Below are 14,508 nucleotides of genomic sequence, written 5' to 3' on the forward strand. Positions count from 1 at the left end.
AGCAATCAAAACAAATATATAATGTATTAGCCATATCAAGTCGAAAGTGGCAGGGCAACTGGGCAACTGAATCGCTGGCGAGAAAGTTTGCCTTTTCGAGCAGTCGCGAATCCAGCGCCGCCGTGGCACGACGTACGTTCGGATACTAGTGATACTTCGAACCGGCACCGGAACTAAATACTAGTGAAATACTGAAAAATACTCTATTGTTGTTCAGTGAAGTTCGTGAAGGAGTATTTTAGTGCTTGTGGAAAAATGAACGTAAGTTTGTTGGTTAACTTTTTAAATGTTGGTTTCAATACTTTCAAGGTTTTCAGCTATTCGGCCGTTCGTTTTGGTCGTTTTATTGTTTCCGTTGTTTTAATTTAAAGCCAATTAAGTTTAAAAGCGTTTTTTAGAAATATCGCCTGTTTAATGCTTTCAGAGAAAGTTGAATGAACGAAAACTAAAAACAGTGAAAGCAGTTTTATTTTTCGTCTGTTATTCAATCACGCGTGTTATAAAATAATAAAAAAGTAATTAATACATTTCCTGCTGCATTCTGCACAGGTGAACCGTATTCTACTGATTTTAAAGTTGATTATTGAATAATGAACTGTTGTGTTGCTTCTGAGCACTTGCATTGCATTGAAGCCACATTAACGCTGAAGGTTGTTGTGTTATTCAAATGTCGGCTCCTGAAGTTATTAACTATTGGTAATTAAAACTAAAAAACTTCATTAGTACAGGTTCAGTAACAACTGCGCTATTTTAACAAGACTTTTTAGTTACTGCGTTTATATTGATCCGGTTCGAAGGACCAACATTTAGTTTTCGGTTCCTACAGTAAATTTACAAATTTGTATGCAAATGCATGTTTACCTATATTGTTTATTTAGGTAGTGGCTGTCAACTCATGATGTCCAAACACCAAACGAAAAGAAAAAAACCGGGCAAGTGCGAGTCGGACTCGCGCACGAAAGGTTCCGAACCATAATGCAAAAAAAAACGAAAAAAAAGCAAAAAAAAACGGTCACCCATCCAAGTACTGACCACTCCCGACGTTGCTTAACTTTAGTCAAAAATCACGTTTGTTGTATGGGAGCCCCATTTTTAAATCTTTATTTTATTCTGTTTTTAGTATTTGTTGTTATAGCGGCAACAGAAATACATCATCTGTGAAAATTTCAACTGTCTAGCTATCACGGCGGTTCGTGAGATACAGCCTGGTGACAGACGGACGGACGGACGGACGGACGGACGGACAGCGAAGTCTTAGTAATAGGGTCCCGTTTTATCCTTTGGGTACGGAACCCTAAAAATATGTATTGGGATGACAGATATGCTACGAAAATACATGCGACTTTTTCCATACATTATTTAAGTTTCTATTGGCGTTTTCTATCAATGTTTGTCATCTTGGCTAGGCGTTTCTAACGTAACATATAACCAAAAGGCATTTCGCTGCCCCAATATTACAGGGTTCTATGTTAGGGAGTTCTATGTTACATTTTGCAAGATAAGTAGGTAGTTGAAATTAGACTATGACAATGTTCAAATTTCAGCCCGATAAAAGTGAAACATAGAACCCTGTAATATCGGGGCAGCGATTTGTCAATCTAGACTAAACTATAAATAGAAGTTTAATCAAATTATTTCTGCGAATATAATGTATTAATCAGTTGAATGCAGTTCGCAACTGATTGACTCATGGCCTGAGTCACACGGGTCACCGCCAACCCCGCCACTAAGGAAGCAAATTGTTCGAGCGATGACCAAATTATTTAATATTTATCCTTAATACACTTGTTAACTTTTTAAAATACAACATATTTAAGGAGTTCGTTAATAATTCACTCTTTTACAGTTATTGTAACATATAACCGGGTGTCCCTAAAACCAACGTCTAAGGGCTTATAGAACAGCTGATGGGTTACAAGATTAAGCAAAATTACCCTTTTGAAAATGTCATAGTTTTTGAGATATCCACATTTTTATATACCTTTTATAACCAGGATTCTTATAAAAGTGCTGATATCTCAAAAAAAAAATATATTTTCATTAAGGTAAATTTGCTTAATCTTGTAGCCCATTCAGCTGTTTTCTAACTAAACAAAGTTTTGTACGGAACACTAAAAATACGGAACACTAATAACTAGTTGTTATCGGTTCATATTAACCGTGAATTTTAGGTTAGATAGAATTTTAGGGTAGGTTTGATATTTGGCAAGAATAAGCTGGTCTCCTAGACAAAATGAGCTAGAGTTAGACCAAACTAAGTCTACAACGACTTTGATAGCACATACTGTGCAAGTGTTATTTTTAACGTCATAATTTTATAGAAATTTCCTGCCTAAAATGAAAGCGGGTTTATTTAGCCTATAAGGACTTTTCTTTATTATTTTTGACTATTTTATAACACGTACCACGTATCTAACAGTAGTTATTCGCTTCTATATCGCTTTAACAAACAAGACCAAGAGTGACGGAGAAGCAGATAACTTAAACTTAATTTCTATTTTCGATGTAAAAAAACCCTCAGATCTCGCATCTAAGAAAGTTTGTTTTGTCTGCGGGAGTAACGCTCTGCCTTTCAGATAATTGTTACAAATTAAGCTGGTAAACTATCGACATCGACAGCGCGTTCTGCCTCGTTGTATAACAGCTAGCCATGCGTGTAAACATACGAAAACGCATAGGAAGCGGATTCCGGCGCCGCTCGCACACGAAAACGTGACGTATACGTACGTAGATAATGGGGTTAAAAACTGAAAATTTGCACGTTGATGATATTTTTTTATTTTTAGGGTTCCATACCAAAAAATGAAAAAAAAAACGGAACGCTTTTAGGATCACTCGTGCGTCTGTCTTTGTCTGCCTGTCCGACCCCCCCCCCCCCTTTATCTTCGAAACTACTGAGTCTACAATTTTGAAAAAATTACACAAACAGAAATACATAAATAGATTAGGTATAGATGACAGGAAAACCTATTAGAAATGTGCAGTCAAGCGTGAGTCGGACTTAATTACTTAGTTTTTGATCCGACCCCTACGGGGTTTTTAAAGACATTTCATTCACGTTCCACATAAAAAAATACATTGTTAAAAATGGAACCCTTGGACCGCTAGTCCGACTCGCACTTGACCGGTTTTTTATTATTATGTTTTTTTATTGTATTGAATTGTATTTGTATTGTTTATTATACACCGTGAAATTTTAGTGGTTGTTTTCCCGCAACGAAATGATTCTGCTATCGATATACAGTCGATGTGTAATCTTTTTTTTAAATAATGTTAAGAAATGCCAGATTTATAAATGTGTCGAACAAAACTCGAAAGTGACCTAACACCAGTAGTAGCACTGCAGTAGTACCTACCTAATTCTTTTGAGTGAATGAAACATAATAACCTAAAAAGTAGTTCCATTTATTTTTCCTTCACACATTTTACGTGGAGTTAGTTTGCAGATCCTTAAAAGTAAACATAACAAGTTAAGATCAAGCTTTTAATGACCAAAAACTTAAACAAACACTTAAACTTCCCGATACCGCAATAATTGTTCGAACTGCAATCCGCCACGTTCAATACACAATCACCTCTGCCCTGTGCATGTGCTGGCGTTTGAAACTGCCCGTGGTTAAGCAGCCGCTGTGTTGCGGCGACAATTGTTCGTGCGAGTGGAACTTGGGGGTTTAAAATCCCCCGAAGACGCAGCGACTGTAAATGGTCCGGTTCCGCGTAAAGTCGCCGGGCGGCTGGGAGTCGTTGTTAGCCCTAGCGTACAGCTGCACCATCGCGACGTACTCTAAATTAGAATATTCGTAATGTCGATCCATTTTACTAGAAATAGCAGTGATGACATTGACAGGATCTGTTATTTAGTTTAATAAGCGAAGAGGATGTAATTATTCGATTTACCAAAGTTGACACAAAGTAATGGCAATCATCAAACTAATAAAAAGGTTTTATTTCGACTGTTAATCGTGAAGGAACAGTCTAAGTAAATTTTAATTTCAGTTGTCAAACAGTAAAGCACTCTAGCCTGTTACACAGTTTAAAAAAGTAACATGTGCTTGTTTATTTGTTTATCTGTTTACAATATCGGGAACTGTCGTCGACTTGCAGTTTTAGTGTGTTACTATTGTTTTTCACTTGTTCGAGTTTAGGTTATTTTTTTCAATTTTTTTTTTTTGGAAAACAGTTTATTTGTAAGTTTGTCTATCATAATTCGAAAGTACTACCGATAGCAAATCGCCCTGCCGCGGGAAAACAACCACTAAAATTTCACGGTGTATATGTATTGAACAGCAATAGAAAGGTCTGAAACCTACTACCCGATTCTAACTTTTAGATACGTCAATTAAATAGATCTAGAAACGATATGGAATAATATGGATTAGATGAGTCTAATGACACACGCAAACACTGACATATCTAATCCATATCGTTTCTAGATCTATTAACTGACATATCTTAAAGTTCGAATCGGGCCATTAGTCTAGGTGCCTAAACTACCTTGTTTTAGCTACCGTTCATCAAGCAAACTCGCGAACGAACTCGGGAGGCAAGTTAGTTAATAAATAAATGGTTGTTTTATAGTACATTATGCAACATGGGGCGTAAGTTGAATATTGCAAACGAGAGTAAGTTAAATCGCGACGGCTTGCCGGAGCGATTTATAGACTCGAGTTTGCAATATTATTACGCCCCGAGTTACACACAATGTTTTTCATCTCACTTGCGATACAAAAATGAAGTATTTAAAGACAAAAAATTTCATTATGGCACTAAACACTTCATAACTCCCTATGGAAAACGCTTTTTCTATAACTCCCGCTAAACCTGCGTGCAATTACAGATTTACTGAGCGAGTGTGATGAAAATGTTATAATATATGTAATAGCCAGTTACAGGTGTTTACAATTTTTTATAACTTAATAACGTAGGAAATACAGTTGTGCAACATTGTTGCATTGATTATTAAAATAAACACGCTCCGTACAAGGATTATCGAACGTTTTTCAGCAATTCGATAATAATACGTTGAATTGCTGATACGTAATACTTCCAATTTATTCGAGTTAAACGGTTTCTTACGTAGTGTTCAACACCTTCAATACATAAACATTAACTTAGCAGTTCTTAACCGCTTTTGCGTGTTGTACACCGAGCCGAAAAATTGCATGGCCACTTTATGTATGGATTTCATGCAAAAAGTGTCCGGGTGCATTTTTGGTGCTCGCTGTACCTATATAATGTAGGTACATTTATTATTTTTACTGTTGCCTTTTAGGTAGGGTTACCAGATGACAGGAATTTTCCTGACATGTCAGGAATTTTGGCCTTTTGTCAGGAGTGGGGACGGAACACAAAAATGTCAGGAATTTTACGTCATTCATATTTGATAGACTTTTTATTAGTTATTAATTTAAGTACCTACTACTTAAATTAATAACAAATAATTAACAAATAATAAATTTAAAAAATTTAAATCGCGACTATCGGGTAGACCACCCCCCGTCGTCGTCGTCAAAAATATAAAAATATGAATGTCAGGAAAAATATTCGGAAATCAGGAATTTTGTCAGGAATTGTAAATTTGTATTATGGTAAACCTACTTTTAGGTACCTACCTAGCAGTAAGTCAACTGTATACACACCGCCAAAATGATGCCTATCTCTCGATATAAATTCCTCAATATTTTGTCAACATTTGGTAACTATTTCGTACTGAATTGCCCTTTACATAACAACATAACGGCGAGTGAAAGGTCGAGCCTTCTGCGGAAACATTTACGGCTATCATTAGAGCAATATTTAGTAAACATTCGGAAGTAGGGTAATCACTGCCTTATGATTATGGCTCTGTTTTAGGAATTTTTACGTCTTTTATTGCCTAAAATGTGGTTTGGCATACATTTCATATATAGCCTTATAGCGTATAACGTCCGCCTTACTGTTACCTATTTAAATAGGTTTTTAGCTGAACATTTTTGAATGTATAACGTCTTAAATGCATCTTGAACACAGTGATAAACTTAGGTGGCTTACCAACAAGTTATGACTTATTTATTTTATTATAGCTGAATCAATTTTAATGTAACATCTTATGCATCTTGAACGCAATTGATTCAACTTATAACGGCTTATTATACGTGTTATAATTATAACTTATTTATTATATTACGTGTTTCATGTTACGAGTTTCATATTTTTTATTAAGAGCAAGGTTTGTTTCCGCACGCAATCCACACAATTAATGTTTATACCTAAGCTGAAAATGCAACAAAAATCTGGATAAAAACATAACATAATTAGATACCTACCTATTCGAAGTTACGTTACTAAATATATCCGTGTTTCCCCAATTAGGTACAGTCGCTATCAGATATATCGGAGCGGCCAAGGTGCTCACAAATATCTGAACACGCCTCTATTGTCAAGGCGTTAGAGTGCGTGTTCAGATATTGTGAACACCTTGGCCGCTCCGATATATCTGATGGCGACTGTACTAACACAGCACAGTCTAGTTTCCTTCTGGATTGATTTAGTTAATACGAAATAAAGGACAGTCGCCGTGTTTGCTATCGTAAAAAAATTGTCGCGACCTCTGTGCTCCCCTGAATATCTGCGAATGTGAAGATGAGAATGAGGAATGTCTTGTGCATGGTATGTTCCAACCGATGAATGTGATAAGCAGTATTCTACAATATATTATCCTTCAACGGCTCTAAAAATATTGTACCTAAACCACTTAGTCGGATCATGAGAATTGCGAGGACACGAAAGTCGTGACACGCGTCTAAAGTCGTTTGGAGACTTCGCAAATCACGACTCGGTTTGAAGAATTTTTACGGCTTGTTTCAAAATTAAATGGGTTTTTCATGGAATATTTGACTTCTGGGAATAATTGAAGCAACGTTTTCTTTGACAAGATCATTTTGAACACCTGACCCGCTTAGCAACTTCTGCTGCTGACGGTACATAGCGTAATATGGATCCAAAATACGTTTCGACGTTGTTTTCTGATCTTAGCGAGAACAACAAGCTGCATTATTTTCAAATTCTATTCCATTAGTATGTGAGAAGATAACGTATCGTTTTTATGTCATGAGTGCATTTTATTTTAAATTCATTATCTCACGTCTGATTTCGCCATTCAGCTCCAGAAATCGCGTGCAAGCAATCTTAATAAGCATTTCCGTTAAAACTCTAAACAATGTGGCTTAAGTAAAAGCAAATCCAAAAATCATATAGCTAGGTAGCAGTTAAGGCCCCGTAGGTTGGGTTATTCCCACTAGTTGCCACCAAGTTTTTACCAGTGGTAACTACTGGGAATTTTTTCCCCATCTTTTACCACTGGTAACTACTGGGAAAGAAATTCCAGGGTTCCACCAAAAGTAAGAACTTGGTGGTAACTAGTGGGAATGTTCGTCTCTCACTGAGCGTAAGCGTGAGCGAGATGTAGGTGACACGTGCTCGGGACCGCGGATATCATTTCTTTGAATTTTATTTTTTTGTAAGTTTTAACAAAAAAGTATCAATGAGTTCCCTCAAAAATAAATTGTGCATTTTTAGAAGCAATATTCATATTATAAGCTTATTGCCATATATACGTGCAAAAAATTGTTAGAAATTTTTAAAGTGGGTTTAAAACATGTTTGTGACTTTTTACCTATCGAGCGAAAGTCAAAAAAATAGGATTCGAATCAAGAAAACCACTATTAGAGAAACACCTCAAGATTGGTAATTAAATTTCTGGAAACCGTATTGTGATCTAAAAAAGCGGTACGATCATTCAAAAACTGCGCTCTCTGAACTCACAGAGTATTATAATAATATGTCTGAACCTACGGCACCTTAACTACAGATAAGCAAATTTATTAAGTGTGTCATTGTCCAATTTGCAAGCGTACAATGGATGATGTAACATCCTAAATTCAGTACTGCCAACTGCCACGTTTTTAGACCAAAAAGATTACTATCCGCCGTTCGCACCATTGTGGGGCTGGTTTTGTCTAATTGTTTTTACTTTGTGATAATTTTATCACTAATTAATTCCCACAATGGATTTTGCATAATTTGTCAACAGTGGATTTTTTGCGCTTTTATGTTGGAAATAAATCTTGGGGTCTGATATTGTAAAAACCCAAAATCATTTGACTTAATGTTTTTTAATTAAATAGATTATTTTAGACCGTCAGGATCTTTAAACGTTTTGACCCGGGGGTCGATACAAGCCTTCGGCTCGCCCGCTCAACTGGACGTCCAAATTGTACGAGTATGGCCCATTCGCTTAATTTTCGTGGGTCAAGTAATAAAAGTATGAGTTAGTCAAGCCAGATAATTTCCGCTGAAACTTATGTACTCGTATTTACCTTGGAGACATAATGTGTTAGATATCCTTAGACATTGTTTATAGCAGCATTTTACGATATAATACCGAACAACCGTAGTAAAACCATAATTTAGTAATAGGTACAATAAAAGTTTGATTGATTAATTGAAATACCTGCGTCCATTACACATTACATTACGTAAGTTGTTAATTATTTGCATAGCGTGCAGATTGCTTAATAAAACTAGGGCTTGAAGCAAATAAAAATAGGACTTGAATTAAACACATTCCTTCCTTCCGATAGAAACACGCACAAACAAATCAAACTTACGAAACTTATCATCGCACTCCAATTATTCCATTAGGCTAAATATAATTTCTAACTATTCAACTCGCAGTTCGTACAATGGCGTGACCTAGTTGAATTTCTTAGTCCATGCGGCTTACGTTAATTTTCGAATCAATAACACGACGGCACTCTTTTCTTTTTCAAGATATGAAATGACGGCGGCAATATCTATCAATGTTATTAAATCCACTTATTGCTTATATTTTAATTGATGCCTATAAATATTTATATGCAAACCACTCTTATGTGACTATATATGGTCCCCAAAGAAAATAAAACTTTTGCTTTCGATTCACGTACCTATAAAAAGCATATAATAACATTAATAACACTTTTGAACTCATTATAACTAACCTAATCAACTGTCTTTGTTATCGTCTCCATAAAAGCTAAATTAACCTTTTTCACTGTTGTACATAATCAAAGCGATGCCCCCTCCTCTAAAACAAAGCATAGTTAGCAGAACAATAGACGTCAAACATGTAATTAAGTAACTCATTAAACTCATATATTGCATCTTTATATTCTTTCCATGCAAATTAAGTTCATTCAGCCTTCCTTTCGACACTAGAATACAAGACTCTCTCATATATTTACTCAGCTGTAAGAAATATGTTGATCCTTTAAGTGACATTCCATTTCCAACTGCAGCTGCAATACTGTTCATTTTCTATGGAAATTGACAATGACAGCGACGCGTTTCCATAGTAAAATGAACAGTATTGCAGCTGCAGTTGGAAATGGAATGTCACTCTTTGTCGTTCTAACTCACATTTAAATAATATGTTTACTAAGTGGAGCCCTCCTACATGGTCTCTAAAACGAAAAGGTATTAAGAATACGTCTCACAAGTATGCATTTGAATAACAAACAAAATGGTTTCTCTGGCAGTAATATTGTCTGATAAATTCGTTCCTTTTAAGGTTGTTTTACATGAGTAGGTATAACATTAGTTGTAAGAGTCCGTGACATGAATACAGGTATTTCTGTAAACCCACTTATTTTGCTCCAAAATAACTCCAATTCAGGACAGGCTCCTTTTATTATTGACTAATACTGATCTAGACACGCGGCAGCGTGTCAAGCCAAGTTCAAGCAAAGGAACTGGCTAGCCAGCGCCAAGTGTAATTAAATTAACGGCACATGCTCGAAAATCATACACCTTATAAAACAAAGTCCCCGGTCGCGTCGTCTGTTTGTGTTTGCATATTCGCGGTAAACTCAAAAAACCGGGCAAGTGCGAGTCGGACTCGCGCACGAAGGGTTCCGTACCATAATGCAAAAAAAAACAAAAAATAAGCAAAAAAAAAAACGGTCACCCATCCAAGTACTGACCACTCCCGACGTTGCTTAACTTTGGTCAAAAATCACGTTTGTTGTATGGGAGCCACATTTAAATCTTTATTTTATTCTGTTTTTAGTATTTGTTGTTATAGCGGCAACAGAAATACATCATCTGTGAAAATTTCAACTGTCTAGCTATCACGGTTCGTGAGATACAGCCTGGTGACAGACGGACGGACGGGCAGCGAAGTCTTAGTAATAGGGTCCCGTTTTACGCTTTGGGTACGGAACCCTAAAAACTACTGAACGGATTTTCATGCGGTTTGCACCTATCAATAGAGTGATTCTTGAGGAAGGTTTAGGTGTATACTTTGTTAACCCGTGCGGCCCGGGGCGGGTCGCTAGCATTTGATAAGAACTAAAGGGCTCGACTATTTGTTTTAGATATTTTTTGGCGCTTTACAGTTATACTGTTTCAAAACAATATAGATAAGATATATCATAAAATAGGTACTTGCGCTTTATTTTATCGACAGCAAAATCGGTAAATAATCGACAACCCTATTTATTTAATTCCAACCTGGGCATCATTCCGAGGCCACTATAGGTAAATATCAATATTTTTAGTTTTTATCATTACCTACATAGATTACTCGCAAACCCAAACTAATATCAGACAAGTACCGATGTGAACTAATAGTTCTTCTCAGCTTCTCACATATCTTCCAGTCTCCACAAAAGAGTATCAATCACAAGTCAAAGCCCGCCGGAGGTCGTCCCCACTTCCGTGCACATTTTCCCCCTCCGTGCGTTGCATTGTTGAGGCTCATTGTTCTGATCTTCGGCTACTTGGGGAGTCAGGCGGCGTCTCATGTGAGCGACTTTAGTTTCATACAAGCTATATAATTAGGACCATTCTAAATGAGATGATACCTAATAGTCTGTATAAAAATCTGTGGCAGCCAAGCTTACCACGAGTGCAATTTTCTTATCAGCGATCGTTGGTTCCAATTCCCAATCCATAGCTTGTGTTTTTCAGAAAACCAATAAACTTTGTTGATTTTCCACTGGTTTATGACTTCTTTAGATGTCTTAGATGCATACGAATAGTAGGTAGGTACCTATTAAATCTACAAATTTTCACCGTGAAACGAAGTATCTACAACTGAATATCATCATCATCATCTCAGCCATAAGACGTCCACTGCTGAACATAGGCTTCCCCCTTTTTAGGGGGGTGAATGCCATAATCGCCACGCTTGGCAGGCGGGTTGGCGATCGCAGTCGAGTACACCGAATTTGAGGGACGCTGCTGCCCGTCCACCGGTGGTCTTGGACGTGGTTTAAGGACATACCCGGGTCCTGGACGTAGTTTAAGGACATACCCGGGTCCGACTGAATATAAATTAGTATAAAATATACAAACGAGTTCAATCGGAAACGCAAATTGGATTGGAAAGATGATGATTCAATTATTCGACTCAAACAATGCTACCATCAAACAACCAATACTTAAAACGCAGCATTTATTCAGGTTAGTTACATTACTCTTTTACTTGTATTTCATTTTAACCTCGTGCCGCCCACCATACAAAATTATAGCCAAGGAAATTAGAATCTTGTTGTATTTTCAATTGGGTTCATTTTCATTTGGTACATCCTAATGTACATTGGGCGGCACGAGGTTAACAAGGGGACCTAGGATTGTACCCTGCACTTCCTACTATCGGAACTCATCAACTAAGAGTTCACGCACGGAGCATTATCTCATCAATAGTCATAGTCACTTCAGAAGAAACACTGCACACGTATATATCACTTCCTGCTTTTACCTTGCTAGTACCTTAGGGTATCTGTAACAAGTATAACAGGTAGTAGCAATTAACCAGGAGGAAGCGTTTGACAAAGCCGTCCAGTGGCGTGACTAACCGGCATTACATTAGGCAACTGACAACACCCTTATCCTGTCGGCATAAGACCGTGTTTACGTTGCGTAATGATGTGTATAGTTTTGTTAACGAGTGGAGCGTGCGCATGCGATTAATCGCGCGAATGTGCGTAATTTCTCTTTTTGTGCCGGTCGGACATTTCTTTCTGTCCTTATTAAAACACTAAGAGACAGTTTTGACGGTAAGCAAGTAAATATTCAACACAAGTGAAGGGTGTCGTAAAACATGTATATCTATGCATAGATATACTTCAGTAGGCGCAGTCACTTGGAATATAACATCTCCACATCACAACACAGCGAACCACCATTATTATCAGCACCTACGGTCAGATCTTTTTGATAGTTACCTAATAGCCGATATGGAGCTGAGAGTCTGAGACGAAATGCACTAATGTGATTGGATTGAAGAGAAGAATAGCAGCAACTTTTATGACGTACCGGATGCGGTGACGAAAAGTATACTAGAAGTCGTTCAAAGCACGGCACGATTCAAAAAGACATCAGTAGGGCTACCGCCAATACCGAAAATCGTCAATTGCGGGGATTTTTCTCTGTCACTCTAATTACGCCTTCATTGGAGTAAAAGAGAAAGATCTCCGCAATTTGCGAATTTCGCTTTTCGCGGTAGCCGCTCCGATGTTTATAATCTTTAAACAAGAAGGAATTATTGTAGCTGTTATTTCAATAGCTGTTAAATTTAATTGTGTGATAGACCGTCACTTTACCCATTTTCGAAAGAAGCTATGCGAGTCTCAAAACATGACGGCCTAGAGGCTAGACTGCACGGTTCGTTTCAAATTGAAAAATGAAACTGTAACTAGCACAGCGCAGTTATAGCTCTAATTCTGTGTATCAAATATCAAATATCAAATATCAAATATCAACATTTATTCAGCAAATAGGCCACAAGGGCACTTTTACACGTCAACATTGAATTTACATAAAAGCAAAAATAATAACATCAACAATTTTATAAATTAAAACTAACAATTCAATCTAACGTATTACAATTACTAAGAGATGTATATGGTCTCTTAATGTCGAATTACATACAAAATACAGATAAAAAAACACACACAAAAAATCTATAATATTTAGAGGTGTAAATGTCTCTAGGTGTCAGAACTATACGATTATATAGTTTATCAAGTTATCCTTAGAGATGTATAGGGTCTCCAAGAGTCAATATCCTGTATAATTAATACATTCATTAAAAGAAAAGAAACATACGAGAACAGAATGAGGCGTCTCACTGTAATTAATTAATAAAAGTTACTAAGTATAATAGCTCGTGTTAGCTTAACAGACCAGTCTCCACAAACAGCACCCGTTCACGAGTATGACGCGTATCTCAGCCATCGCCTCCCTCAACCTTCATTCGGGAAAGTGGCGACCCGATCAACAACGCCACCGTAAGCAAAGACTTTTAAGCGAGCATGACATGTTCAAGCTACCGGCCTATATTAATATTAAAATAGTAATAACATGTAGCTGTAAGACACGGCATTTTGTGCTCATATGTAACATAAAAAGACAGTAATATAGCTTCACATAATTACTAGCCTAAGTTGACTTAGAGATGTAAAGGTCTCTAAGTGTCAGAAACATTAAAAATATAGGTAAGTATGTACAATCAAAAATAAAAATCAAATAAATAAATATGTACTTAGAGATGTATAAGGTCTCCAAGTGTCCAAAACTAAAATTAAATTAAACAATATAATCAAGCGAGAACATCATTGTCTCATGTGTCAATTCTACTGGACACTAGCATATTTAATTCAGTGTAAAAAAAAAAACAATATTTATTTAATTCTTATTATACTAATGAAACCAATCAAGCTACCGGCTTAAAAGCATCTCTATCGTTTATAAAATCATTTACAGTGTAGTACGCCTTACATAACAAGGAGTGCTTAATGTGCGACTTAAATTTGTGAAGTGGTAAATTCACTACATCAGTGGGGACTTTGTTATAAAAACGTGTACAGTTCCCGACGAAAGACGTACTAACCTTACGGAGGCGGTGGGCGGGCACGGCAAGTTTATGTTTGTTTCTAGTGTTATAGTTATGGATATCACTGTTAACCTTGAATTCGTGGATGTTTTTCCGAACATACATAATATTCTCTAGTATGTATTGAGATGCAACGGTAAGAATGTTAACTTCTTTGAATTTCTCTCTTAGGGATACTCGAGCGCCCAGTCCATAGATGGAACGTACAGCTCGTTTTTGCAGCACAAATATTGTCTGAATATCTGCCGCTTTTCCCCAAACGTAACGTAACCATCTAATGGTCATGAAAACAGTCACGCACACCGCAAATCGTTATACAAATTCACAGGAAACCGGACGATCTCAGGAATTATCTTGGCATCTCTTCCCAGAGTTGTGTAACATGAGTGTCCGACAATAATTATGCCACTTTCACTGTCGTCCGAATAACAATGGCTCTCGTCAATCCGCCATAATGCAGAACAAAAGAACAAAGACAGGTGACCATTTTACAAAATGGCGCGTTGCGTAATATGCGTTCATGTGTTTTGAAGTGTTCAAAACAAATAAATGTAAACTTTGACATGTTATGATGTTACCATGCTTATTTG

At 36.8% G+C, this 14,508-nt stretch overlaps 1 protein-coding gene across 1 annotated transcript in view; it reads left to right on the forward strand.

Moving 5' to 3' along the window:
• The first annotated feature begins 118 nt into the window (after positions 1–118).
• Positions 119–14,508, forward strand: part of LOC134674479 (uncharacterized) — a 41,162-nt gene continuing 26,772 nt past the window's right edge. The window contains exon 1 of the mRNA XM_063532577.1: positions 119–261. Coding sequence (XP_063388647.1) covers positions 256–261 — 6 coding nt within the window. The 5' untranslated portion in view covers positions 119–255. The remainder of the gene's footprint in view (positions 262–14,508) is intronic.

The sequence above is a fragment of the Cydia fagiglandana genome, chromosome 20 (genome assembly GCF_963556715.1).
Source record: "Cydia fagiglandana chromosome 20, ilCydFagi1.1, whole genome shotgun sequence".
NCBI classification, from domain to species: domain Eukaryota; kingdom Metazoa; phylum Arthropoda; class Insecta; order Lepidoptera; family Tortricidae; genus Cydia; species Cydia fagiglandana.